The 27,775-nt window shown below is 41.4% G+C and overlaps 1 protein-coding gene across 1 annotated transcript; it reads left to right on the top strand.

Annotated features, from left to right (window-relative positions):
* The first annotated feature begins 30 nt into the window (after positions 1–30).
* Positions 31–21,952, top strand: SCP2 (sterol carrier protein 2). Its single transcript, XM_057413526.1, has 16 exons — positions 31–135; positions 2,310–2,361; positions 2,936–3,007; positions 4,250–4,381; positions 5,330–5,394; positions 6,380–6,506; positions 7,778–7,841; positions 8,082–8,168; positions 8,924–9,074; positions 9,926–10,073; positions 12,127–12,234; positions 13,754–13,907; positions 17,014–17,107; positions 17,709–17,838; positions 19,786–19,865; positions 21,086–21,952. The coding sequence occupies exons 1-16, from the start codon at positions 91–93 to the stop codon at positions 21,179–21,181; spliced, it is 1,605 nt and encodes a 534-aa protein (XP_057269509.1). The 5' UTR covers positions 31–90; the 3' UTR covers positions 21,182–21,952.
* The last annotated feature ends 5,823 nt before the right edge of the window (positions 21,953–27,775 follow it).

Here is a 27,775-nt window from a genome sequence, read left to right as displayed (position 1 = left end):
GCCTCTCGGGCGCTCACCCCGCCCCTTCGCGCTGGGCTGTCGGCGGTGGCGCGGCCGGAGGGGAGCGGGTGCAGGGGCACGGCCGCCATCATGGTGCCTCGCCGGGTGTTCGTGGTGGGCGTTGGCATGACCAAGGTACGGGGCTGCCTGCGCCGTGCCCGGTGAGGCGGTGCGGGAGGGCACGGCGGGGCCTGGTGCCTGTGCCGGGGCCGGGGGGCGGGGGGGTGTCGGGGGTGTCGGCCCGAGCAGGTCTGGTCCCCTTCGGGCGTCCCCGCTTCGCGCGTCCCCTGTGGTGCACGGCGCCGGCCGGGGCCTGCGGATCGGGCCTGGGCCGCAGCGGCTCCGTGCAGAGTTCACCTTCGGTTGGTGAGAGCTGACCCAGCGGCCAAGTTAAACATTAAGGAGCTCCGCTGGGATAGTCAGTGTAACAGATGTACAGCGGGCAGGGGGGTGCCGTGTCACTGCAGCCTCCGCTTGGCCCGGTGTTTTGAAGGGCCCGAAGCTGAAGGGCTCCGGGGGCACTGGCAGCAGCAGAGCAGGTGCACTGCAGATGCTGTGGTGGGGACTGACACCAGCTCCGGTCGTTTGGTGGCCGACAGAGTTCACGCAGCGCGGCTCCTCTACAGCTACCTGAAAGGAGGCTGTCGTGAGGTAGATGTCGGTCTCTTCTCCCAGGTACCCAGTGACAGGATAAGAAGTGGCCCCAGGTTGCACCAGGGGAGGTTTAGATTGGATATTAAGAGAAATTCCTTCCCCAAAGGGTGCTCAGGCATTGGAACAGGCTGCCCAGGGCAGTGCTGGAGTCACCGTCCCTGGAGCTATTGGAAAGACGTGTAGCTGTGGCACTTAAAGACATGGTTTAATGGTGATAAACTCATATATTGCTTAAACTCACTTGTGATATGCTCAAGGAGGTAACAGTAGTGTGGAAGAGACAACTAAAAGTTGTCAGACACCAAACTGCATCTTAACTGCTCTATCATGAAGTCCTTTAGAATAGTTAGGGTTGGAAAGGACCTTAAGATCATTCAGTTCCAACCCCTGCCATGGGCAGGGACACCTCACACTAAACCATGTCACCCAAGGCTCTGTCCAACCTGGCCTTGAACACCGCCAGGGATGGAGCATTCACAACTTCCCTGGGTAACCCATTTCAGCGCCTCACCACCCTCACAGTAAAGAGCTCCTTCCTTATATCCAATCTGTATCCTTTCTCTTTTTTAATCTTAATGATGTAATGTCTTCCAAAGATGAGTATACCTTCTCAAAACAAGAGCCTGTGCTTCCTGCGTGTGTAATTGCCAGTCCTACAGACCGTGCCTTGCATTTTTATGAGTGGATCATCATCTCAGTTACCAGCTTAGTGAGAAATTGTCACTACGCTTTTCCCCTCTTCATTAGCCTAGATAGCGTCAATTGCTCTTACAGACTTTTACAGTCATCAATTCACTGACTGATTTTCCTTCTGACCATCAGTACGAAGTTTCTCTGTCTAAATTAAGGAAATGAGGCTCTACAGAAAGTGCAGCTAAGTGTTGTGAACCACTGGAGCTGGTGAGCAGTTAGAGTATTACTTTTTATATACTAACAGTGAAGGTCGAATAATGTGTAGAACTACAAGTTGTTAGTATGAGGTGGGGTATTTTAGCAGCGACACCTTTTGTGAATGATGTAAAAATGCACAATGTATGTTTCTTGGTGGTTTCTAAGGAGTCATACTACAAAGAAAATAGAAATACCACCTCTCTGGTGAGAGGTAAGGTGTGGTAGGACTTGTAGCAAAGGGGAATAGGGCTCAGGAAAGGGAGGCTTTATACAGAATTAAGTTCCATACAAAACCCAAGCATTTTCTTGTTACAAAGAGGAGGATAACAAAATAAAGTGGAAGGGAAATACTTACCAAAGCCTTAGGGAAGATTATGTCTTGTGTTACAATGAATCAGTGAGGATGACAGTTATTCTCTGTCCCACCCAAAGGCTTTGGACAGGGTTACTGTATATCTGCATTTAAATCATGGGTCTTCTTTAACACTGAGATAAGGCAGTCCTGAGTACTATTTTCTGTTGTTAGCCATCACAGGCTAACAGGGCCTGTCAGTAGCACTTGGGAATCGTGCAGGTTTTGTGCGTGTGCTTTTGGGTCAATTAAATGAAATTGTTTGGTTATTTAAAGCTGATTGTTCACAAACCTGTTTCTAAGTTAAATATAAAGGGTTAAATGCACCAGTTGGAGCAAAAGAGCTATGAAATCTCACTGTAATTTGTTCTTGTGTGGTTTCTTGTTTGTTTTCCTTGTTTTTTCTCATCAGTTTGCAAAGCCTAGTGAGCGCATGGATTATCCTGACATGGCTAAGGAGGCAGGTAATTTAATAATGAAGCATTTAGTTTGATTGCTGACACTTAGTTTAAGTCTGACAGTTAATATTTTTCTTTTACATATGAAGGAATACTGCTGTTCAGTAAATAGATATGTATTAAAAGCAAATCTAAAACTGTTAAAAACCTCACAAAATCCATAACTGACCTGTTCAATTCACTGCCTTCCCGTGCTGGTTAGAAGGACAGCTTAAAATTGACTGGGACATTTATTTTAAGTGTCCTATATTATTACCTATATCCTACCTATATTCTTCAAGTGTACTTTCATTGGGACAGACAATGTGCATGAACACAGATGCATGAAACTTTCTGATAGGGAGCTTGTTCAGAGCTCAAAACACTGCAAAATTGTCTTTATGAGAATTAAGATGCAAGATTATATTAACCATCTGCATCATATAATAAGTAATTTTTACAGCTATCTCTTTTTCTTGTTTGTGAATGCATGAATAATACATAGTACTCTAGGTCTGCTTGTTCTGGTTGTGAGAGATGGGTTTGGTGGGGTTTTTTTCTTCAATTTTGAACTTCTTTTCAACTCTTTAACTTCTTCTAGGCCAAAAAGCTTTAGCTGATGCTGGGATTCATTACTCAGAAGTGGAGCAAGCATGTGTGGGTTATGTTTACGGTAAGCAATGTCATTTGGTTGAGATGTGACATGTGCAGACATCTGTGTAGATAAAGCTTGTCCACATCTGTGTGGATAAAGTGTGGGGGATCCCATCCATTTCAGGTTATATTTAATTTTGTAGAACTGTCTCAGTTTTAAAAAATCTGTTATTTTTAGTGGTCACAGATCTATGTCTGTGTATGTATGGAGTTTACAGCTGTAGTCATGGGTATGGAAAGACTTACATAAAGTTGTGTCTTGCAGTGTTTTATGCAAGTAACTCTTTCAGCAAGACCAGGTTGTGTATTTATTCAGGTGGTGCAAACCTTACGTATGACAATGTTTATGGCAGTGCACTTGAAAAGTCATTTATTCTCTGTGTGATGCTGTGTGCACACTGGAGTGGATATGCTTGTTTGTTCACCACCTTGGACTTGCTAGGGGGTATTCTGGGGATCAAAACTGTAATGTGTCCTTGCACTTTCAGCCCAAGAACATGACAGAGGTATGTGCTTGGACTCGACTCCTAAGTGATAGATGAGATGTACTCTGAAAGAGGTTCATAGCTTTTTCAATTGTATGGATGTATATAGAAAGATAACCATGATTTAATGTGCTGTATAAGACTATTGAAACACATGCATAAGCGTGGCTCCAGAATAATGCTTTGCAGCTGAAGCAGCCAAAACCAACACAACCCTCCAGTTTTCTAGTAGACACTCTTAGCAGAAGCTTTTAACTTGCAGTTACTGCTTAATGTAGTGAAAGGAGACGGTGTTAAGTGACTGGTTTGAACCTTTTCTTGCCACTGCAGTACATAGATGCCTGGTATGTTTCTCAAAGCAGTCAGGTTTCTATTAGAGGAAATTTGTTTCCATTCCAGACAGAGTTTTCTGTTTACTTTCTTCCTGTTTCTCTCTTAATGACTGTATTAGGACATTAGTAGGGTCAGTCAGCTGGGATACTTCTAGCAGCTTCCAAGCCACACCTGTAAGATGTTTCTGTCCTGTCCAGTTATCTTCCATTTATTTACAGCCTGTTATCACAGAAGCAGGAGTAATATATGTTTGTAAAATATGATGATTTTCATCTTGTTTCCAAGGTTCTTGTACAATGGATACTTGGGAGATACTCAAGATGACAGTTCAGAAGTTCACGTTTAGTGTTGAAGTACTAGCATTGCACACACATGGTTGGATTTTGTTTTGCTAGTCAAGTTTGAGTATGTACCTTATTTTAATGTTGTGTCCATGCATAAAGGTGATTCGACCTGTGGACAACGGGCAATCTATCATGGTTTGGGTTTGACTGGCATTCCTATCATTAATGTTAACAACAACTGTGCTACTGGATCAACTGCTTTGTTCATGGCCAGACAATTAGTAGAAGGAGGTGAGTTGTTTTGTTCTGGGGCTGGGTAATACATATTCTCTATTTCTATAAATATAACTTGAATGAAGAATGGAACTAGTGAATGTGTGAGTACTCCGAATTGTAAGTGTACTATCCTCATAGGCAAAATGGTGTTTTCTGCCTCACTCAGCTGAAAAGGTTGATCACTTATATGTATGCAAATATGAGACCAAGCACTTAAAAGAGCAGGGCACTAGAACATCATGTGTGCACTTAAGAGACTGTGTCAGTGATGCAGTAAGATGGTGTGTATGGATAGAAATGTTCTTTCCTGTGTCAGAAGCTGCATGAACCTAGTAAGTAGGAAGCCAGGTAAGTTTTTCCTGGAAGAATTGTCTGGAGTAGTGCAGAAGCAGTTGCATTATAGACACTAGACTCTGCAGGATGAAAAGGAGAAAAGAATCTGTTAAAAAGCTTGGCTTTTTTTCTTCTTTTTTTTAACTTGAAGTTAACACCAGTATTTGACAAATGCATTTTTTGGAAGGGAGGGGAGGAGATCAATGCCTTGTGACAGACCATGCTTTGAACTGACAGATGAGTCTTTCCTTCTGTTTCTGCAGTTCCTTTGTGGACTTTGATACTTTCTTGCACTTAAGTGCTGATGTTTCTGGAATCAAAACTATAGTAACATTCTGTATGATTCTTGTGTATTTGTAGCAGAGATGTAAGTGCTTGGTCATCTATGATAATTGCTGTCAAACAGGTCGAAAGTAAACCCAACCCCTGTAGTGATCTTTCATTCTTCAGTATCAATATGTTTGTATCAGTACAATTCCCACCCCTATTTGTCTCTCCTTCAAAAATGAAGAAAGGAGGAAGAACAGCTGGTAGGTTTTTATGTATATCTCTTGTTATTGAATAATTGCTAGTACATAATGTCATTTATCATTACATTGTGTTTTACATAGTCACAATTTTTATCTTAAGGTTTGGCAGACTGTGTTCTGGCCCTTGGCTTTGAGAGGATGGCAAAAGGATCCCTTGCCTCAGGTGTAAGTGTCTGAAACACTTTCATTACATTCATAGATTCAATACACCTCCTCATTCTCTGAGGCATATGCTAATAAAAACCAGTTGCTTTAAGATGCTGCTGTAGATGATTACAAAGTAAGCCATTGTTTTGATCCACAGAAACTTTTAATGAGTTTTATGATTCTGATTGCAGCTGTGATACACACATTTTGTGGAATGTTCTAGAATGATTTTTTTTCTGGTATGTCATGCTTTTAGTATTTTGTCAATATGTTAAAGGCAGGGTAAACAGGGAATAATGAAAACACAGGGTAGAATACTGAACCACTGAGCAATTGAAGTGTCTTTAACAAAATGACACAGCAAATCAAAGAAAGAATCTGGGTCTTCTGGCTTTTTGCTTCATGCTTACTCAGTTGAGCACTTTCCCAAAAACTGATGGCTTTTGTAAACCTTTCTTACCTGTCTCTTCTTGTGTGGGTTATTTGTATTCTGCCTTATTGCAAGCAATATTAGAGCCTCTATGCCTGGCAAGCAATATTAGAGCCCATTTAACTACACAAATGCCAAATTGGATTATATATGCAGAGGTTTGGGTGAGAAATGTTAAATTTAACAACTGATTTGGAAGAAGAGTTATTTTTAACATGCTTTATGATGCTTCATCTAAGCTTCGTTAAAAACACTAATACAGTGTTGATTTTATAACTTGGAACTACAGTAACTGTAGGATTTTAAGCCGAGGCGAGAAGTCATATAGGAATAGTCCTTGCCATGAATCAGTGCAGTGATTGTACAGTTATGGATTTTCTGCTTATTTACTCTTTCTTATTGTTGGGAAGTTATGAATGCTTCAACGCATGCCACTAAAGTGCGGCATGTCCAGTGGACTTGTGAAAATATCAAACCCCTCTGTTTTGCTTGAAATACATAGCAGTTTTGTGATGATCTTGTAAAGAAAAGGAAGTTATGACTTGCTTTATGACTCTTCCTCTTCTTTTTTAGTTTTCAGACAGAACTAATCCAATTGACAAACACTTGGAAGTTATGATAAATAAATATGGGTTAGCAAGTGCTCCTGTAGCACCTCAGATGTTTGCAAATGCTGGCAAAGAACATATGGAGAAATATGGTATGTTAAAAGACATCTTTTTTTTTTCATTGTCCTCTTCTAATGAAGTGAATTAAAACTTATTAGGATTTTGTTTTTTTTAAACTGATGGTGTTCAGTGTCCTTTCTTTTACCCAAGTACTACAACTGCAGCTAACACATACAGGAATACATTTGGATAAAGAGTTACCTACAGAAAAGTTGGTGATGTGTAGCCAAGCAAAACCATCAGGAGGCAAAATAAGGCTGTGATACAGAGTGTCTGGTAATCATGCTAATGAAATGGTTTGTGGTTTTGTAAGATCTGGGCAATAAGATTGTGTAACTTCCTGCATTTTTTTCATTTGTCTTAGGATAGGTAGAGAGGCTTAAGACTGAATTGCCTCACAAAAGCTTTTGGGTGTTTGATTCAATCTATAGCACTAGGCTGCTGCCACTGCCATTTCTTACCCCCTCAGCAGACAAGGGAATTGGCTTCCAGATAACAGGCTGGTGGGTTGAGCATCTTCTGTTTGCTCTTAGTTTTAGACTAGTATGTGGGAAAATTTTAGACAGACTCCAGTATTTCACCACAGCTGTTCTGCACCAATAGGAAAATGGGTATTCAAGTTTCAGTAATAGAATCATAGAATAGTTTGGGTTGGAAAGGACCTTAAGATCGTCTAGTTCCAACCCCCGTGCCATGGGCAGGGACACCTCACACTAATCCATGTCACCCAAGGCTCTGTCCAGCCTGGCCTTGAACACTGCCAGGGATGGAGCATTCATAACCTCCCTGAGCAACCCATTCCAGTGCCTCACCACCCTCACAGTAAAGAACTTCTTCCTTATATCCAATCTAAACTTCCCCTATTTAAGTTTTAACCTGTTACCCCTTGTCCTATCACTACAGTCCCTAATGAAGAGTCCCTCCCCAGCATCCCTATAGGCCCCCTTCAGATACTGGAAGTCTTCTATGAGGTCTCCATGCAGCCTTCTCCAGGCTGAACAGCCCCAACTTTCTCAGGCTGTCTCCATAGGGGAAACATACCTCAAATAAAATGCACTTATTTTCTGTATTTTTATGTCAGTAAGTGTTAAATATCCAAATAGGATGTCTGCTAGCTAAAACTCAGTTCTTTTTAGTAGCCTTTATCTAATTTTTAGACCTGAGATGAGTTCTAAGGAAAGCCTTGATATGACAATGAGTCTCTTGTAAAGATGCTTGTGAAGGTCAAACCAATATTTAAAATGCTATGTTAGCACTGCTGGGGTAAACAAACACTTCAGCACAGCTTTCCTTCGCCTTCCAGGGACAAATCCGGAATACTTTGCAAAAATTGCATGGAAGAATCATAGCCATTCAACCAACAACCCGTGAGTTACGTACTCTACCTCTACCCTGAACATGTGTTGCTGTTAAAAAAATCATTCAAAACCGAGCATTATTTTTAGAGTGTATTATTTCTTAGGGTGTGAAAATGACCCTCAGCATAAACTCTATATCCAGTGCCTTACATTTTGTAAAATCAGCTCTGTATCTGCCTAATAGTGTGATATTAGTGTGTCTACTGCTAAGGGCTGTACTAAAAGATGGTGTCTATGTGTTCTTGCCAGGTATTCCCAGTTCCAACAGGAGTACACATTAGATGAAGTTCTGCATTCTCGCAAGATTTTTGATTTCTTGACTGTCTTACAGTGTTGGTAAGGAGAGGACTTAGCATTGTGGTATAAAACTTGATGTTAAGCCAAATACGGTAGGATATCTAGTTAAATAAAAGTTTCTTTGCATGTGAATTAAAATGGACGGATTATTTGAAGAAAACTTCTTATAAATAAAACAGATGTGGAATCTCTGTGCTGACCAAACACTATCTAGGTACTTGTTCACAGTATAATGCAATAAGCTGAAATATATTTAGTACTTTGGGGCTCTCTTGTCATTCATAGAACCATAGAATGGTTTGGGTTGGAAAGGATCTTAAAATCATCAAGTTCCAACCCCCCTGCCATGAACAGGGATGCTTCACACTAGAACATGTCACCCAAGGCTCTGTCCAACCTGGCCTTGAACGCTTGATTCTGTATCTTTTATCAATGAGCATCCACTGCTGTTAAGTGTTGATTCTTCTCTTCAGCCTTTCCTATACCCTCCTGAAAGGCTTATTACTAATAATGTCTGTAGCCAGGTAGAAGCTTTGATATTCTTTCTAAATTGAAAAAAAAACAAACATAATGATTTGTGTGCATTTTGATGTCATGCTTTTCAAATGTCTGTTAAGACTATTGCTTAAAGTACCCAGCAAACACTGATGGAATTTATAGTTTCTGTGGCATCAGCCAAAGTATCTTTCTGTTTGTCCTTTTTGGGTTGTTTTGGTTTGCATTAAAAGATAATTCAATGGAAGATTGACATTACTAATACAGAATGCTGACATCATTATTTTTCTTCCAATCAGTCCAACATCAAATGGTGCTGCAGCTGCAGTTTTGGCTAGTGAGGAGTTTGTGAAAGGGCACAAGTTGCAGCCACAGTCTGTGGAAATTCTAGCCCAGGTGATGGCTACTGATTATCCAAGCACGTTTGAAGAAAACAGTTGTATGAAGATGGTAGGTTTACAGTTCTGTATTCCCTGGTACTCCTCAGTGTTGGGTTTTTTAATACCTGCAAGTCTTAATGATACTATAGACATTTCCGTGTCAGTTAGCAAACAAATTATACTCTGTGGCAAATATAAAAGTAATTTCATTTGGGCAGGTGGAAGAAGCAATGGGTATGGTTGTGGAATAATAGTCAGAACTTTATAAACAGGCTATCAACCCCCTCATTTTCAACCAGTTATTTAAAGGCTGCTCTTAATTGAAAAGCAAGAAGGTTTCTTTATTTAAAACAATCTTACTTATGTCTGTGTAATGCTGAGCCTGAAATAACCTGTTGGGTATAGTCACTACTTGGTTAAGTAGAATGAAGGGAAAGACATGAACTGTGAAATCTGGATCCCACTGCAAACTGGTAAAAATAATTGGATGTAAGTCAACCATTAGAATACCCAATAGTTTCTGCTTCAGTCATGTCCTGTTTGGGTTTCAAATACAGTTCTAGTTAGGTGGCTGATTGAAAAAGGCAGCAAGACAGTTTGAGGCTTTGTTTCAAGGCTGTTTGCCTGAGTCATGCAAAGGAGCAATTTAGCTTGTGAGCAAGGTTGAGAAAACAGAGGATATTTGCCAGAAAAGCTTCCACATGCCAACATCAAGACTTAGAATACTATCTCTTTTTATGCAATTCATACTGTATGAATATTAAACTGTGATGTAAGATGCATAAAAAAATAGAATGCCACCTCCTACCTCAATTTCAGGGTAGATAGAAACACATTTAAAATTAAGTGTAGAAATGAAATTGCTTGTAATTTTAATGTGTCTTTAATGATATTTTAAGGTATAATTTCTTCTCGCTGCAGGTTGGCTATGATATGACTAAAAAAGCTGCTGAAAAGTGTTTTGAAAAAGCAGGCCTAAAACCTGCAGATGTTGATGTGATCGAACTTCATGACTGTTTCTCAGTTAATGAGTTCATCACCTACGAAGCGCTGGGACTCTGTCCAGAAGGTAATAGCATCAATGGAGAGCTTTGTTTTAGTAAAATGGAAAGCATTAAAAATGCCTTTGTATCTGTTCATACAATCAAAACTTTGAACTATCTATTGGCCAGTCTGTATTTGAAAGTCTTACTGGCTGACTTCATAAGAGGGAAAAGGAAGTTAGACCGTCGTGAGACTGGTTAGTTTTACCCTACTCAGTACGAGAGGAACCGCAGGTTCAGACCCCTGGTGTGTGCTCTTGGCTGAGGAGCGAGGCTACCATCTGCGGGCTTATGACTGAACACCTCTAAGAACCTACCTAGATGCTTGTTGTGCTGTTGAGTCATCGGTTGCTTGTGATTGACCCAGGAGATGACAGTCTTGTTCAGAATGCATGGGTAAAGGTCTTTCCGAATCTTCCTTAGCGAAGACAGGCATTCCTCATAGGAGAAAGAAAACTCCTATCTTCAAACCCGGGCTGATGGAGCTCGCCTAGCCTTGTATGGTCTTCCATCAAAGAGGACACTCTTACAGAACCTAAGACCTGTGGACTTTGTTGTCACCGTCCTAGCTAACTAGGCCGTGCCAGTTAAACCTCAGGTTTAAAGGGTGGGGCCAGTTCTGCACAGGCTGGAAGGGCTCACTCTCACCCATCTGTATGGATGGGCGAGGGTCCAATGGTAGGTGACAAGGTGCATGGGAAGCTGCAGATCCAACGTTGCACGTGGGCAGACCAGTGCATGGGTAGCTCGAGTTAGCTCAGGAGTTGACAGCTGTGGTCAGACACTTCCTGATTGCCTAAGCAGCCTTTTTCTCCAACCAGATTTGGATATCCCACATGCCCTTGGTCATCATGCTTGTAGTAAGCATGGTTAAAGCCCTTCCCAAATCTTTGCTCACAAAGCCAAGCTATCAATCAATATAAAGAAGACCTGCGAACTCTAGAATCACTTTACTGTGATTTCTGAAGAAATCTACAAAGCTAATTAAAGTGTTGGGCAACTGTGTGAAATTCTGTGGCTAGCATGTGCAAGGATGGCTCTTTTAAGGAAGCAGAACAAGGAAACTGAGGACTCTTGTGATCTTTATTGGTGTTATGCCCCCTTTTCAGGGCCTTATAGCTACCTACCCCAAGATTTCCCTCCATCTTTGTATTTCCTTTTAAGAAGATAAAAATGAGACAAGAACTGCCTGTAGAGGGCATTTTACTCATCTTCAGTGAGACTTTCCTCAAAATCTTGAAACATATTTGCTGTTGAAAAGAGTTGTTGGCAAGTTGCGAACATGCCTCTGAAGTCAACAGGGTAACAATGCACAATCTGTCCAGATTAGTTTAATTCAGTGAAGTGAGTGGATTTACAACACGTTAAATGACAGTGGAGTTTAGTTCTTTTATGGAAGTCCAACCATTACAGTTTTCTACTGAAGAGGTTTTTAGATTTCAGATAAATAATGCATTGAATTGCTACTTTTAACATTTGATGTATTTAAATGTATTCTTGCTTTGTGTAAATAACCATCTGATGTAGTCTTTCTCTAATTTGTTTTTAATTGGGGAAAATATCATACTCTGTCACTAGATGGTGTATTGCGTTATGTCTAAACTTCTCACTGAAACAAGTTTGTGGAACTTTAGGAAGACTTCATGTGTTTGTAGGGCTTCCAGTATTTGCCATTGTTTGCTTTCTACTGTCATCCTTCTCATGGTTTTTATGGTATCTACAGTAAAACCAGTAAATGTTTGATGCTATTTAAATCAGAACATTAAGCTTTTTAGATTAATATTTTTAATTGAAGATAAAGAACAATTCTGGTGGTACTTGACTGTCCAGTAAGTCTGGTGTGTAGTAATTTAACAGTGCAATTCTCACCACCTTTCAGTCAGTCTGACCTTAATAGTATGTGAAACTTACCTTGAAATGGTAGGCTCATTAGACATTAGTCTAATTAGAGATTAGTGAAATGGCATAAACCACATTGTGGATTTAGATGTGCAAAACTGACCTGGTACTTGCAACTTGGTGACAACAGAATTGAAAAGTCACTTAAAAGCGATTACTTTTGTAATTACTGTTTTATAGGAAAAGCATGTGACCTGATTGACAGAGGAGATAACACTTATGGAGGAAAATGGGTTATTAATCCTAGCGGTGGCTTGATTTCCAAGGGACATCCACTTGGTGCTACAGGTATGCAGAACCATGTCATTTAGTCACACCAGTTAGATACAAGATACAGCTCTTGGGCCAGCAGATGCTTCCCACTTGCATTTGTCTGTATGAAACATGAGGGTTTCATGAGACTAGAAGGAAGCTCCGGAGTTGATTCTCATTTCCAACTAAGGCAGGTTGACCGTGTAGGATTGCTCAAACCAGAAGACTTGGAGTGTGTTTTTGATCATGAGCACTTAATTTTATGGTGCTTCCCCCCACCTCGGTTATTAAAGCAACCTGCAAAACAGCTTAACTTTTTGCTAAATAATTGCTCAATTGTACAACTCGTGCTGAATGTAGTTTGAATTTTGCAGTTTTCATCCTTTAAAATTCAGATTTGGGAGATTTTTACTGCAGCTGAATAGCCTGTACCCTTGTTAACTGCAATAAAAGCTATTTCTGTAACACTTGGATGGCAAAATATTTACCTGATGTTTACTGAGGAAGCTCAGGCATCATTTCCCAGCAACATAGGCTTTCCTTTTTCCTTTTGTTTTTTTGTTTTCTTCCAACTGCTGTGCTTGCTTCCAAATGAGCAAGCATATATAATGGATATATAAGTATATATAATGAATATATAAGCATATATAATGGATATGCAATCATATATAATGGATATAATGTATTTGGATTTGTGAGGATAATTCACCTTCCTTGTTTGGAAATGAGAAGCTGTTAGAAAACTGGAGGAGACCTTGTAAAAGAACAGATCTTAATCTTAGCAGCTGGATAGCCTGCAGTTGATGGGTGGAGAGAGTATTAGGCAGCTTTGGAAGGAGAACATACTGCGTAAATGAGACTGGGGGTATCTGTAACAGGATGGGAACATTACATTGCTAGGTTTCTGTTCAGTCTTTGTCAGTTACTCAGTAACACATGTAGAGACAGTTACTGGTGTGGAAAGAGTTGTTAAAGAGCAGAAAATGACCATGTCTACAGGCTGTCAGCTTAATTTCACTCTAAAACAGTCTGGAGGCCAGCTGTGTGCCAATCAGAGGTCCTACAAGTCACCTTAAGTTTCCAAATCATCCCAGAGCAGGTTGTACCACGGAACACATTCTCTCCTTGAGGCTGCGAGGGTGTAAATGAAACCTGTTAATTCTCCTCTGTGCCTGGAATGACAACACTCTTACTTGCCCTGTTTGTAACGTTTCAGTTAGCGGTGTGTACAGTGCCATGTGTAAAATACAGATGCCTACACAGTTACCTGGGAGAAAGGAGAGGAAGGGATGGAGGGAAGAAGAAACGTGTGGTGGAATGGGATCGCAGTTGCAGAAATAGTTGATAGTGAGGGGAATGCCAGCTGAAAATCGGGGGTGTAATGGAAAGGGATCCACCTTCGTTTTGGGCCTCCCAAGAAAAGCTGTTTCTGTGTACCTGGATTAACGTTCCCAAATCCTATCTTTAGTAGTCCCCGAACGCCTTTCCAAGGAGGGAGGTTTACGGCACACACCCATTGCGTGTTCCTTGTGTCGCTCTGTGCTCGATTCCTCAGGCCTGGCGCAGTGCGCCGAACTCTGCTGGCAGCTGCGCGGCCTGGCCGGGCGGCGGCAGGTCCCCGGGGCAAAGGTCGCGCTGCAGCACAACCTGGGCCTCGGCGGGGCCGCGGTGGTGACGCTGTACGGCATGGGCTTCCCGGGACACCGCAGGTGAGGCACCGGCACCGGCCCGCCCGGGGAGCAGTGCGGCTGCCCCTGCCGCGGCTGGGTCCGGAGGAGACAGCGGGACCCTGCAGGGTGCTCATCCTTCACACGGCAGAGAGAGAGCGCTCCTGAGGGCTTCAGCACGGAGAAGAGAAGGCTCCTTAAGGGGAGGCCTTAGAGCAGCTCCCAGTGCAGAAAGGGGCCTACAGAAATCTGGAGAGGGGCTTTGGACAAGGGCCTGTAGGGACAGGACACGGGGGAATGGCTTTAACCTGCCAGAGGGGAGACTGAGATGAGCTCTTAGGCAGAAGCTCTTCCCTGTGAGGGTGCTGAGGCGCTGGCACAGGGTGCCCAGAGAAGCTGTGGCTGCCCCATCCCTGGCAGTGTTCAAGGCCAGGTTGGACACAGGGGCTTGGAGCACCCCCCTCTAGCGGAAGGTGTCCCTGCCTGTGGCAGAGGGGTGGAACTGGATGAGCTTTAAGGTCCCTTCCAACCCAAACCATTCTGTGATTCTATTCTAAAATTGGAAACTTCAGCAGTGGGTTCAGTGGTGGTGTAAACTAAGGTCACTTTGTGCTGACCGTGCTCCCATATCTTTGCATTTCAAAATGTGTTATTTTTAGTGTTATCGTTTGCCTCTGTGCAAGGAAGAGATTGCACTGTAAACTGGAACTTGCTCAGCGATTGGAACTGTTGGGTACCTGCAGCACCACAGGTGTATACAAGAGATTGTAACTTATGCAGTGTCTGTTCTTGCAATGTGGGTTCTAAATTACTGCAAAGAGCAGACTGGCCCATAGGAATGGCTCACATGAGTTCCTGTAAGGAAGGGTCTAATGTTTGCAGAAAAAAAAAAGCTAACAAAAAACCCATCCAAGAACAAACCAGGCCACATTAAAATGATTTAATTGAAACTAAGGACTTGCCAGAAAAGGCCAGACATCCATGGGAATAGACATACCCACTGTTTTCACTGCTACAATTGTTACTGGTTTGGTTTCATGAAGACTTGTTTTCAGCTCTGTATTGCATTGGTGTTCAAAGCACTCAGACATGCTGCTCCTTCCATCCTGGCTAAAGAATTTGCACTTGCAAAGTAGCACACTTCAGAGTGAGAGGAGAATGCTGCTATGAAGCTGTCTTGCATTCTGCTCTAGTTCTGGCCAGGAGAGACTGAGAGAAGATACTTCAGAATTGTAAATACACCAAAATTTCAGGAGATGCTCTTTTAGTACACAGGTCCCGTTATGTTTTTACTTGGAACTTCAGTTAGAAAGATTGAGCCATTCTTTGTGGGTATTATGGTTTTAGTTTTAAAGCTTGATGCCAATACTTTATATTTGCTCCAAAAATGTATCAGGTATTGGACTTCCAGATAGAAATATTCCCCTCCCAACTCAGGTTTCTAATGTCTGCTTTAGCTAGGCCTGTACCATTCATGGGAGGTGACAATGTAACCTTTGGATTAGGTAATGAGAAAACCAGTTGAACTTTGAAGGGCTGTAGCAGTGATTTTCTACAGTACAGTGTCAGTTGTAGCAATTCTATCACTTTTACGAGGGCAGACCACATGAGAAAATGTGTGATACATGATTCTCATAGGTTCCCTTCAAACATGCTTGCAAAACTTGGCAGTGGGAGCTGGTGCAGTTTCAAATGACAGAGCAAAAGATTTCTATAGGGAATATACTGCTTTCCATTGCTTTGAGCATTGTCTTACAAAATATTGTATGGAACAGGGAATCTGTTGCTCTTTGTGTACTGTTAACCTTGAGGTCCTACTAGAAGTAGTGCCTTCCTATCAGGAAAAGCTTTGCATGTATAGATAATACTTCTGAAAGAACTTAAAGTCTCGTTTACTACAGCTCACTTCACCCTCATCAGTATGGAGATATTTTAAGAGTCTTTCTTAGGCACACCTCAAATCTCAGCAATACTAGTTTGATCTTGCATTAGAGAAGCTTAAAACCTTTTAGTTCTCCCAAGGGCTTGGTGTGCAGGAGGCACCTGACACAAGGATTTGCACTAATATATATAAATCAGACTTTGGAACGAAACAGTGTGGTTGATCTCTCCTGACACTGCTTATGTAATTGAGTGATGATGTGTATTGTGTAAGTAAGGCAAAGGTGGTGGCATTTCATGAATGTTAATGAAGATGCTTCATGCCATGTTTTTCTACAGCAATGCACAGTCCCATCTTAATCACTGGATTAAGAGCTACCTTGTAATTAGTGACTTTAGTAATAGCTGCTAAGAATGTACATCAAGGTAAATGATAGCAGGACGATTCGGTTTTGGATTAATCTTTGAAACAGTTCTTTTTTTGACACATTACAGCTTCACATCCTGTTAGTACAGCCTTGGTTTATTAGCAAAATGATGTGCCTTCTTCAGATGAGACAGTCACTACTACTGCTACCCTTGCATACCTCTACGGAGTAGTGTTAGGACCACACAAGTTGTAGCAACATTGCTTAAGCGATTCTGTCCCTGTGACAGTATCAGACCTGACCACAGCTTTGAACTGTGCTGCCAGGAGATAGTAATATCTGTAAGCTTGTTTTTCCTGCTGCTTGAATTGCCATTTCTTTGGGCATATCTATACTTCATCTTTGGGAGCCTCTGTGGAAATGAAGAATTAGGTTTCATGCTGTTCATTCAGGCCACGTAGGGTTACTGCTCCAGAGAATCGGGAATAATGCATAGAACCTCTTGTGACAGTTGAGACCCACTTGAATTGGGAAGGAAAAGATTTGTTTTGCCAAAAAAAAAGAAGTATTTCTCTGAGATGGTGCATGTGCTGCTCTCCCCTCACACCAGCTGTGACAGTAGTGTTTGCTACTTTATCTTAAGATGGATGATCTGCTATCATTATAAGATTAGTGTCATGTCCATACATGCAAAGACATGTAGGTACTTCAGGTGGTTGTCATTCAGACTATCAAGCCCATCAGATAGTAAGCTTCATGTAGATGTCATATATTTGCTCTGTCCTGCTGAAGTGTTTTGGTGTGGCTGTTCTCACCGGTGTGAGAGGTCTCTCCATGATAATTTGAATATGCAGAAAATGTGATTAAAGGGATATAAAAGACTGGGCTTCTCATTGCAGCACCGGCCGTATTGAGGCTGTGCCTCTCAGCGCAGAAGTGGATGGATTTAAGTCACATTTGGTCTTCAAAGAGATTGAAAAGAAGCTCGAAGAGGTATTTGACTACTTCTTTTACCTGTTGTAATTTATGACAGGACATGTGTGAAGCCTCATGGATATATAGTATCATCAATCACTTCCTCAGTACTCCTTACTGAAACTAATGTTACAGCTGTGCCAGAAATCTTTCTATGCCGTGCCATGATTTAAAAACATCTTTTTTTCAGCCAGTTCCTACCTGCATAAGTGTATTTCAGAAAAGGCAGGTTCAGATTGTACATGAGGAGCTTGTAGCTAAATGAGGAAATCTATAAAGTTTATACTTGGTCTTTGTTGCTTGCTTTGTAAGTGTGGTTAGCGGAAGAAATCACTTTTTGTCAGGCTTGCATCAAGACAAGACTGTTAGGACACTGGTCATTCTTCTTAGTTGATAGATTATAATATACATACCTGCATAGTCATAGTTTGTGGGGTTCTGTTTTGGTATTTTTGGGTGTCTTTATTTTTTAGTAAATTGTTTAAATGAAGCCTGATAGAGGGAAATGGGGATTTCCTTTTATTGGAAAGGTTAAAGGGTTTTAGATTCATTTCATTCAAACTATGTGAAAGTTATTTTGAAGTAAGTGAATGATTCACACATTACATGGTCATTCCAGGAAGGAGAGCAGTTTGTCAAGAAAATTGGTGGAGTCTTTGCCTTCAAAATAAAAGATGGTCCTGATGGGAAAGAAGCAACTTGGATAGTAGATGTGAAAAATGGCAAAGGCTCCGTAGCAGTTAATTCAGGTGAGTGCTATTTTAGTATGTCATTGCAGAAAACACATCAGACTAATGACAAGAATATAAATTCATACCCTGTTTAAGCTGTAGTGACCTTGAGCAAAAGTGGTATAGAGCTGCCTTGACTCTAAACTTAGCTACCTTCGCTTTAATCTTTTCTTATTACTGACATTTCTAATCCATGATGTTTGGACCAAGAACGAAACATCTTTAAATTCTGTCTATGTAACTGCATGTTTTCTTAGAAGCTCCGGACAGATCTGTCAGATGACTCTTGCAGGAATAACAATTAAAAAAAAACCCTAATGAAATCATTCAGATCTCAGGGCTTTTTTTGTCCTCACCTTTTAAATTTGGGCCAGAAATGTAATTTGTTGGAGACACTGGTAGAATCAGAGAATAGTTAGGGTTGGGAAGGACCTTAAGATCATCCAGTTCCAAACCCCTGCCATGGGCAGGGACACCTCACACTAAACCATGTCACCCAAGGCCTCATCCAACCTGGCCTTGAACACTGCCAGGGATGGAGCATTCACAGCTTCCCTGGGCAACCCATTCCAGTGCCTCACCACCCTTACAGTAAAGAACTTCTTCCATATATCCAATCTAAACTTCCCCTGCTTAAGTTTTAACCCATTACCCCTTGTCCTGTCACTACAGTCTCTAATGAAGAGTCCCTCCCCAGCATCCCTATAGGCCCCCTTCAGATACTGGAAGGCTGCTATGAGGTCTCCACGCAGCCTTCTCTTCTCCAGGCTGAACAGCCCCAACTTTCTCAGCCTGTCTTCATATGGGAGGTGCTCCAGTCCCCTGATCATCCTCGTGGCCCTCCTCTGGACTTGTTCCAACAGTTCCATGTCCTTTTTGTGTTGAGGACACCAGAACTGTACAGAATACTCCCAAGTGAGCAGTAGGCCATAAGCTGGTCTATCTCATCAAGTTACTTCTCTGCAGCGATAAAACTTGACTGATTTCAATCCTGTAACAGCTGATAAAAACTTCAAGTCCCATTAGAAAAAAGAAGGCAGGCATAAATAAGACACAGACTGGTGGTGGTGGGGAACCTCATAAAATTCTTGGATTTTATATAATCCTTGGAAACATAGGATTGTACTTCTTTTTTATTGGTTTGTCTCACTTCTGTAGTTACGCATCCTAGTGATATATAAAAAGCCAAAGACAATAGTTGTCAGAATTTCATATATCCATGGACCTGGATCTTAAAGCTTTTAATTAAAAACATGACAGAGGGTTTGATTTGGAATTCATTGATCTAAGTTACTACAAAAAGAAAAGCACCTTTTTCTGTTACATGGACATTTTACCAAAGAGTCAATTTTCATAATAAGATGAACATATGAAAATATGCATGCAGGTTTCAGCCCTTTCGTATATACATCAGGATTTCTGTTGGAGCTTATGAGGAGAAGTTTTCAGCTTATTTCTAATAAGACCCTAAAAACTTTTGTGTTAATTCAAATGAGTGCTTTTAGAATGCACATGTTGCTCCCATGGAAGGAGAGGGCAGGAAATGCCAGAAATGTCAGTGATGAGTATCTTCAGAGAGCATCACAGGGGAAAACACATCTCTTTGAGTTGAAATACTAGCAAATTTAGACAATTGCCAATGCGTGCAGTTAACATTCTGTCTGATTACAAGTAGATTATTATTTCTTTACAAGGAATACATTTACTTAGCACACTTCAGAAAGGTCTGTCTTCAGTATTGGGGTGTAGCACCTTGTCTGTGCTACAGGGTGGCACAGATGCCTCTTGGCTATCTCTTGCTGATCTTGTGAGCTCTTGCTGATACTTCTATAATGGCTGCTATTTGTATTTACCTGTGGTACCATTTTGCTAACTTGTAGTATCAACAGATGTTTCATAGAGTTGCAGCCTCTGTTGCTGTTTCATCTCACAGTTTAAATCTTCATAGTCAACTCTGTCTTACAGATAAGAAGGCGGATTGTACAATTACAATGGCAGACACTGATCTGTTAGCCCTCATGACTGGCAAAATGAATCCTCAGACAGTAAGTATAGTGAAGATGAGAAGAGGTCTGACTTGTTTGTTTTGGCTGTGTTTTAGTTGAAATCATTTGAATAAATCCCCCCTCCAAAACTGCCATGGCAGACTTGAAGAATGATAATTCTTGACTTCCCCTGAACAATTTGGCCAAAGTAAGATTAATCAAGAAAGACAGTATCTACTCTCTTGAAGAGGTACACATTATCTCAGACATCATATAGGTAATCCAAAAGGGGATATTATTATTGCTTGGTTTGCAGAGGAGAGGGTAAAACTGCTGTTTGCAGTGTGACTTAAGAAAGGAAGAACACTGGCCCTCTGTTTGAAGGGCTTTACAGTCATAATTGGCATTAGTGTAAGGAGTTATCGGGATGCTGAAAACCAGAAATCGAGGTGAGCATCCACTGAATGTCTGTGATTATTTGGTTGGGATTTTTTGTTCATCCGTGTGTCCAAAGCAGCCATAGTGCACAAGTAAACCAGATGTTTGTGTTAATTTTAAGTTGCTGTTCTGTACTTCTAAATTTGAAGTGCTTGGGGTAACATTCTTTTAAGTTTTTGGTCTGGTAATAACAGGAACTGACTTGTGTCTAGGAGAAATTGGAAGGTAAAGCACATTACAGAGGTGTTGTAATGTACATATAGGAAACTGGGAAGCAATTGCAAATTACATCTCCAGTTTGGATATTCTAGTGTGTGCAGTTCATCTTTTTACAAAGTCTGGATGAAAAACCACACATCTTTAGTGTGTGCTTCACAGACTAGATTAGCAAAATTGAGTTAATCAGTAACAGACACAGCAATGGCTGGGGGGGGATTTGAGTAACAAATGATTTGTGGCATCTACTGTGCACTTACTGCTTTATTGCCTTCAACTGAAGTAGTGAGCTTTCATTCTATGAACTGTCATCACTGAAACACTGGGTATTCTGCCCTGCTTTGTATACACATCCATCATTATGATAATCCAAGACACAAGCAATGCCAAGCTCATTCTCTTTAAGTGTCACAAATATAATAAGCATACAGCTTCCTCAGTTTACTATTTTATTGTCTAATGTCAGAAGATACATTTCTTGGTGAATGCTGGTGTCTGCTGGAACTGTTGGAGTTACTGAACTCAGGCCAGGACCTGCACACACATAATAGCCTATAACTATGGAGGGTGCATTTGAGGTAATATGTAATATTGCATTTCATTTCATCGAATCTCTTTCTTTTTAGGCATTCTTTCAAGGCAAATTGAAGATCTCTGGGAACATGGGCATGGCAATGAAACTTCAGAATCTACAGCTTCAGCCAGGCAAAGCTAAACTTTGAGCTCCTTAGAGAAAACAGTTAGTACTTGATATTCTTCACAATGAAAAGTAGAATGAAACTAGGCATTATCAATAACATGGTGCAGGCTGGGTTTGATTGGACCTCTCTCATCTAAATTATGTGGTTAGAGACCTTAATTCTCTTAATATATTCCATCAGTTTCTCTGTGGCAAAGAGTTTTAAGCTAAGACTGAGGCACTAACTCTTACAAATGGTATATGGTGGGTATTTGTGACAATTCTGTTTTAATCAATATGGAAAGAGCTGAATGAGGCTGCTTTACTGTTCAGCTTAGTTGGGAAGAGAGGGAGGAAGGTGATAGTTTGACATATCAATTAACATTAGTTGCATATTTTTGAAGCTGTAATAATGCTTTCAGACTTCCATTCTAGCAAATTTGTTGCTGCTTAAATTAACGTGGTCTTGTACAGGGGATCTGTAACAGCATTTTTTTTAGAACAGGCTTTAGGAATTTGCTATAAAATCCTTTTCTTATTACTTCTTTGGAATTAAAAAAAGAAACAAAATAGCCAGAAGTAAGGAGGAGCTAGAGTGTTGCATTGAGATTCACAGGATTGTAGTACCTTTCACCTTGGACAAAATATCAGGTTTGCCAGGAGAGCAGAGAGGGGGTATAACCAGTGTTTTACCTGCTTCCTCCTGAGAAAATCTGGTGTTGATCATTATGAAATGTAACAGCTTTAAGTTCTGTTTTGGGAAAATGTATTCTGGTTGGAGGTTTAATAGAAAATTAAATATACTTTTACTGTTCTTCTGTGTGTCTCTTCCTCAGATTTGTAAACATGGATTTCATGTTAATGTACTGAATTGACTGTTCTACACAGGTTGTCATGAAGGGTACCTACAGTCATCTGTTTTTAACTCCTTGGACATTGCTAGTAGATAAGCTGACGTCTCGGTCCAGAATATACACCTCACATCCTCACACATGTGGGCCATGACTGAGGAGCTTGGGCATAAATTTCCTCTTCCCTGGTTTAACTAAAATCATAATAAAATGAGCTAATTCAGGTTAATCATTCTGCTTACCTAGTGTGAGTGCTTAACAGATTGCTGAGCAGTAAGAATGGGTGCACTGAATCAGGCCAAAATCAGGCTAGCCCACTGTATGTTCTGACCTTTGATACATTGGAAGGAATAATAACATGGCCCAAACATCTGTTTATCCCGAATACTTTCCTAGCTGCAGGTGGTTTAATTTTCTTTTCCAGCTCACAAATGTGCACTGTGGTAGGTCTGCATCTAAACTTCTTGGTGGATGGTCTTTCATGCATTTGTCCAGTCCCTTTTGGAATCCTCAACAGCATTTTGACCATAGGTCAGGAATTGCTGTAGTTTACCTACATGTCATGTAGAATTAAATTTACTCCTTTTCATCTTACCCATTGCAGTTTTGGTTTACACCTCCTAGTTGCCTTTTTTGTTGGTTTGTTTTTTACTGGAAGAAACATTAAACAGCTTCAAAGCACTTCTGGTGTTTATAGCCTTGCCTGATCACTTCCAGGCTTCACAGCTTGGAAGAGGACATTCTGTTTAACCGTGTCACATGGGGATGACCTTTTGGCCATCCATGTATCCTTCCTCTATGCTGCATACCAATTGTCCTGTTGAAAGGCTTTCAGGATGCAAGAGCATTTTCAGGTTTTACTTTCCTTTCCCCAGTTGCTTTTCTGACCCCTGTTAGCCTTGAGCTGATGTTTCTTTACGTTTCTTTCATACTAACTCAGTGCTTATTTTCGCACAGTGAAGCTGAAAGTTGTTCTGTGTGCATTGCTTTATTTATACTGAATTTCAACTGCCCGTTTTCCTGCCCAGGCACTCACTGTTCAGACCTGCCTGCACCTCTTGTACTCAGCCCCGGTCTTTAATATCTGGATGAATCAACTTTCATCACCCTCTTTTCCAATAGCACAGATGTGGCCTGCCTTCACTTCTTAAAATACAGTCTGATATTAACCAGGTTTCCTCTTGTGTACTTGTTTATTGACTTACCCAAAGGGTTGTAGTAGATGGGAGTCCTGTCTCTCAAATGAAAGCAGTGTTAGCTCTGTAGAGAGCTAAACCAAGGTTTGCTAATGTATCCACTGCTTTTTCCTAAAGTCTTGCCATTTGGCTTGTGGGCTAAAAGAAAGGGGAATCACAGGATTGCAGAAGTAATTACATACTGAAAGCAATTTGTTCCTCTGCACAAAGTTACAGATACACCCTTTCATTAGCAAGCTTTGTCCTCCTGAATCACTAATACTAGCAGGAGAGCTTTAGTGATGTCTGTTATGCAGCTCAGAACATGCCTTTCCCAAGGATTTTGAATACAGACACGTTTTTGTTGCTGTTTAATTAAAGAAGCAGATGAATTCTGAAGTGCAAACAGGCTGACACAGATCACAGACCATACCCACAGAAGTTTAAGTAAGATGTGCTCACCTGCAGATTGAGATCAGTTTCTAAGGGGGAGGAAAGCTCGCACAGGAATATTGAAAACCAACCAAGCAAGGGAAAAAAAACAACCCACTGCAAAAATGTCTTTGGAGTTTGCTACCAAGGGAAAGAATACCCAAGTGTGAAGCCCAGCCTTCAAAGGAATCCCTGGGTTTTCACAGGCCCAGGACTTTCAGGTTTGGGCACTTGCAGATACCATGTCATTATAACAGGAGAATCCCAGATTAAATCTAGATGTTTATTTTGCTTGTTGATCGTAGCTAGAGGAGGTACTGCAGAGGTTTCACAGCCTGTTTGTATGCTTGGGAGTAAGAGAACTTGCCAGTTTTGTATTTCTCCTGCAGTGCTTAAGAAGATGGAGTAAAGGACAAAGTCTTCCATTTACCCTATGTGCCAGTCAATGTCTCAACGCATCTGTCTTGTGCTGCTTCTTCACTTTCAGCACCTTCTCTGTGTCATAACTTACTGAGTATTTTTAAAAGGTAACACTTTTTCTACTTCTCCTTCTTCCAGCAGTGAGGTGTGTGTGCAGGGGGTGTCTTTTCTAAAAACCCCAGTCCCTCAATTTACATTTGTATGTCTTAGAATCTGGTAACTGAATAAATTCCACAGTGGGCAGAAATAATTTGCCCTGCTCATCATGACGAGAAAGGGGGCAAAGCTCTGTGATACAGCGCAGATTGTGACATTAAGCTCTCTTACTTACTTTTTGCATTACTCTAATACAGGATTACCTCAGTTTGCACCATTTTAGAAGTCTCCTTATCGAAGTTTTCTTCCTCAACCCATTATGCTCTCTTGACCAAGCAGCATTAAGCACCTCTTCTCCAGCTAAAATCCTCGGTAACTTTAGATCAGCCTTTCTTACAAAGTTTATGTTACTGCAGTTCTTTTATATTAACTTGTTTCCTTGAGGGCAGAATTAAAGGCAGCCAGAGCTACCAAGAGGTGCCCAATCACTGAACATACAAGAGTTTAAATTTCTGATTTCAAAGGCTTTGCATAAAGAAAAAAAACCCTAATCCTCTAGGCAGAGGGTTCAGTGCTCTCAAACTCCAAGCTCACATGAGAGGAAACTTCAGCTTTAGACATTAAAATGCTCTGGAGGGTTGTTCTTCTCTTCATGGACTCTGGTGAATCCCCTTTACAGCTATTGGTTTTGTTGGGGTGTTTTCATCAGCTGTGATAAATGCGTTAATCATTTGACAGGCAGAGATGATGCCAGATTGGCACCACTATCTTATCTTTACTTCCTTTTATAAAGTCTTGTTATGTTTTCAGATAGGGATTTTCATAACGAAGGAAAACATAAACCATGTTTCACTGCTGTAAGAGAAGCAACTTTGTCAGAGTTGGAGCCAGTGAGCAGAGTGGTGCCTGACTCAGCAGATCTGGCTTGCAGGAAATTGGGGGAATGCTTTGGTTTGGGAACACAGATTTTACTTTCCAACTTTTACCTGAGTTTGTGTTTCACTCCTGCTGCTTTGCCTAGTCAGGAGTAGGTACAGTGCATACATTACACTTCCACATTGAAGCAGTATGTATTTTCAGAGGTGATCACTGCTTTTCTTACAATTAATTTGAGTCTTTAGAAGAAAAGCTGAGGGTCAGGACATGGCTCCTTTCCTTACAAAAGTGGGCTGCTTCAGGAAACCTCAGTTCCTGTGTTGATCAGGATAACGAATAGGGATTTGTTACAGAATTCTGAATTTGGCATATTTGCAGGAGAGCTCTCTGTAGGTAGATGAGGGCATGTGGAGGAACTTGATAGAGGGGAGATATAGCATAAATACTGAGAAGAAATTCTTCCCTGTGAGGGTGCTGAGGCACTGGCACAGGGTGCCCAGAGAAGCTGTGGCTGCCCCATCCCTGGCAGTGTTCAAGGCCAGGTTGGACACAGGGGCTTGGATCAACCTGGTCTAGTGGAAGGTGTCCCTGCCCATGGCAGGGGGTTGGAACTGGATGAGCTTTAAGGTCCCTTCCAACCCAAACCAGTCTGGGATATCCATGGGCAGATGAGGCAGTTTAGGGGGCAGGCAGTTACTGCAGCTGTATGTTGTATGGACTGACCTTACCTGCACTAACTTCGTGGGGGTTTGTGACTGCAGGTGTTAGAGGGGGAATGGAGGATCTGGCAGGTGGCTCTGGTGGCTTTAGTTGTGTAAAGCAAGTCTTCCACGTACAAGGTGATCTGGGATCCCACTGGTAAGCAGCAGAGAGAGATCAGTTTCCTCAAGGGAGGAGATTGTGAACAGCTGAGCATGGTTTGTGGCAGCTGGGTTAAGGAGCTATTCTTCTGGGTGACAGACCCTTTTAGGATGCAGGAGAATGGGACAAAGGGACTTCACAACATCTTCCCTCTGACAATAGAAGAAATCTGAATTCATCACAAGGCTGGATTTGTCCATTTCCCATGTGTCCAATTCATCTGAGGTCAGTTTAAACTGTTACCTCCTTGGAACAGGAAATAACATTGCTTCCTGTTTTACAGAGCACTGAGCTGGATGTCAGCTCTCATTAAACAGAAAAGAGTAAGAATGCAATTAGCCTGGTGGATAAAAGGCAGGAAAAAAAAACCCTGAACTGTGAAAAATCAATACTCGAGGAAGCAAACCACATGTGGAGAACAAATGCTGGGAAAAAAACCCAACTGTTTGGAACAAACTCCTTTATTACTTAAACAAACAGCAGCATAATTGGTTGGAGTGACAGTGTGAGCTGTCTGTACCCTGTATCTGTGAGAAGAGCTCACTGCTGACTTAAAAGCAGATGGCTTTATGTGGCCCTGGGTGGGTTCTCTGGGAAATATTAGTTATATTCTCTGATTCAGGAATAGAAATAGCCTAATAACGCTGCAGCAGGCTGAAACGAACATGAGGAGTATAAAACAAGTACAAAATATGCTGTGTCTGTATCACATATTTCAGATAGATTAAAAGCAGCCATGAATTTTCATTTCTTATTTTGTAATAGTACATATCCTCTGGGAGAACAGACATCTTAAAGTTCATTTGGATCAAGACACAGATGCCAATAGGCTCATGGCCAGGGTCTGTTGTGCATTCTTGAGTTTGAAAAATACTTCCTTTCCTGCTTTGGAGACAAAAATCCCTTTTATTCTTTGTGTTTGGATTATTCATTTTCTGAAGCAAATGATGGCAAGTTACTAAAAAGAATGTTAATGGGCTTTTTTCTCTTTTCACATAAAGGCAGTGAAAGTATCACAGTATCAGCGCATAGCAGTGGGTGCCTCAGGAATGCCAGTATTTCTGTAGAGTCTTATTATAAATCAGGTAAATAAAGTAAAAGAACAATGTATACCTTTTAAGATGCAACTAAAACTCTCCTGAATGCCTCATGCCTCACTCATCACAAGTGAGCCAATGCCTGCAGAACTGTTTTTGGAGCTCATGCTTCATCCATCTACTTACAGCTTCTGTTCTCTGCCATGTTGTTGCTTGACTGGGCTATCTGTTACCTGAGTTTATGGTATCACATCAAATTTAGCCTATAATGTCTTTAGGACAGTGACAGTAGTTGCAGAGTCAGAGCTGAGCAGGTCGCATGGGTTTGAGCTGCCTCTCCGCTGTCCTGATACCCTGTGGTTCCAGGGCAAGTGCAGCCTTGGTGTAACTTAGATAAGTAATCCAGCTTTCTCAGTTACAGGAGTGGAATACAGTGTACTGCATACTACAGCTTGGCCTTGGACATGTCCTTATGCTGAGGTCTGCAAGAGCATCTTGTAAAAAGAAGAGCTCAAGTAGTCAAGTCTGGCCTTTATCACCGGCTTTATTCTGATGGAGCCAGAGCAGAAGGTTGATTCTTGCACAGTGCTCTGTGTGCCAAGCCCATTGTGAAAATACCATGGCACATGCTGTCTGCTGTAGCTGCCAGTTGTTCACTGGAGTAGCCAGCAGTTGTTTGGTCAAGGACCTGTTTCTCTGCCATCTATGTGATCAGAGGAAGTGATCATGCCAAAGTTTAAGCTTTGTCTTGAGTCTTCAGTTTTTAAACCTGAAAATGTTTCTTCATTTAGGCTGGAACCACCACTCAACTCACACCCATCAGCACGGAACATGCAAGAGTACAAAGACTGGAGTTTGGCTGGGAATGGTTCCTGCAACTAATTCTATG

This window comes from Pezoporus wallicus, unplaced genomic scaffold (assembly GCF_028554395.1).
Source record: "Pezoporus wallicus isolate ANWC-B61680 ecotype Strahan unplaced genomic scaffold, APGP_CSIRO_Pwel_v1 contig_13740, whole genome shotgun sequence".
Lineage (NCBI taxonomy): Eukaryota > Metazoa > Chordata > Aves > Psittaciformes > Psittacidae > Pezoporus > Pezoporus wallicus.
Note: the sequence above shows the minus strand (reverse complement) of the source record. Positions and strands in the feature narration are given on the sequence as shown.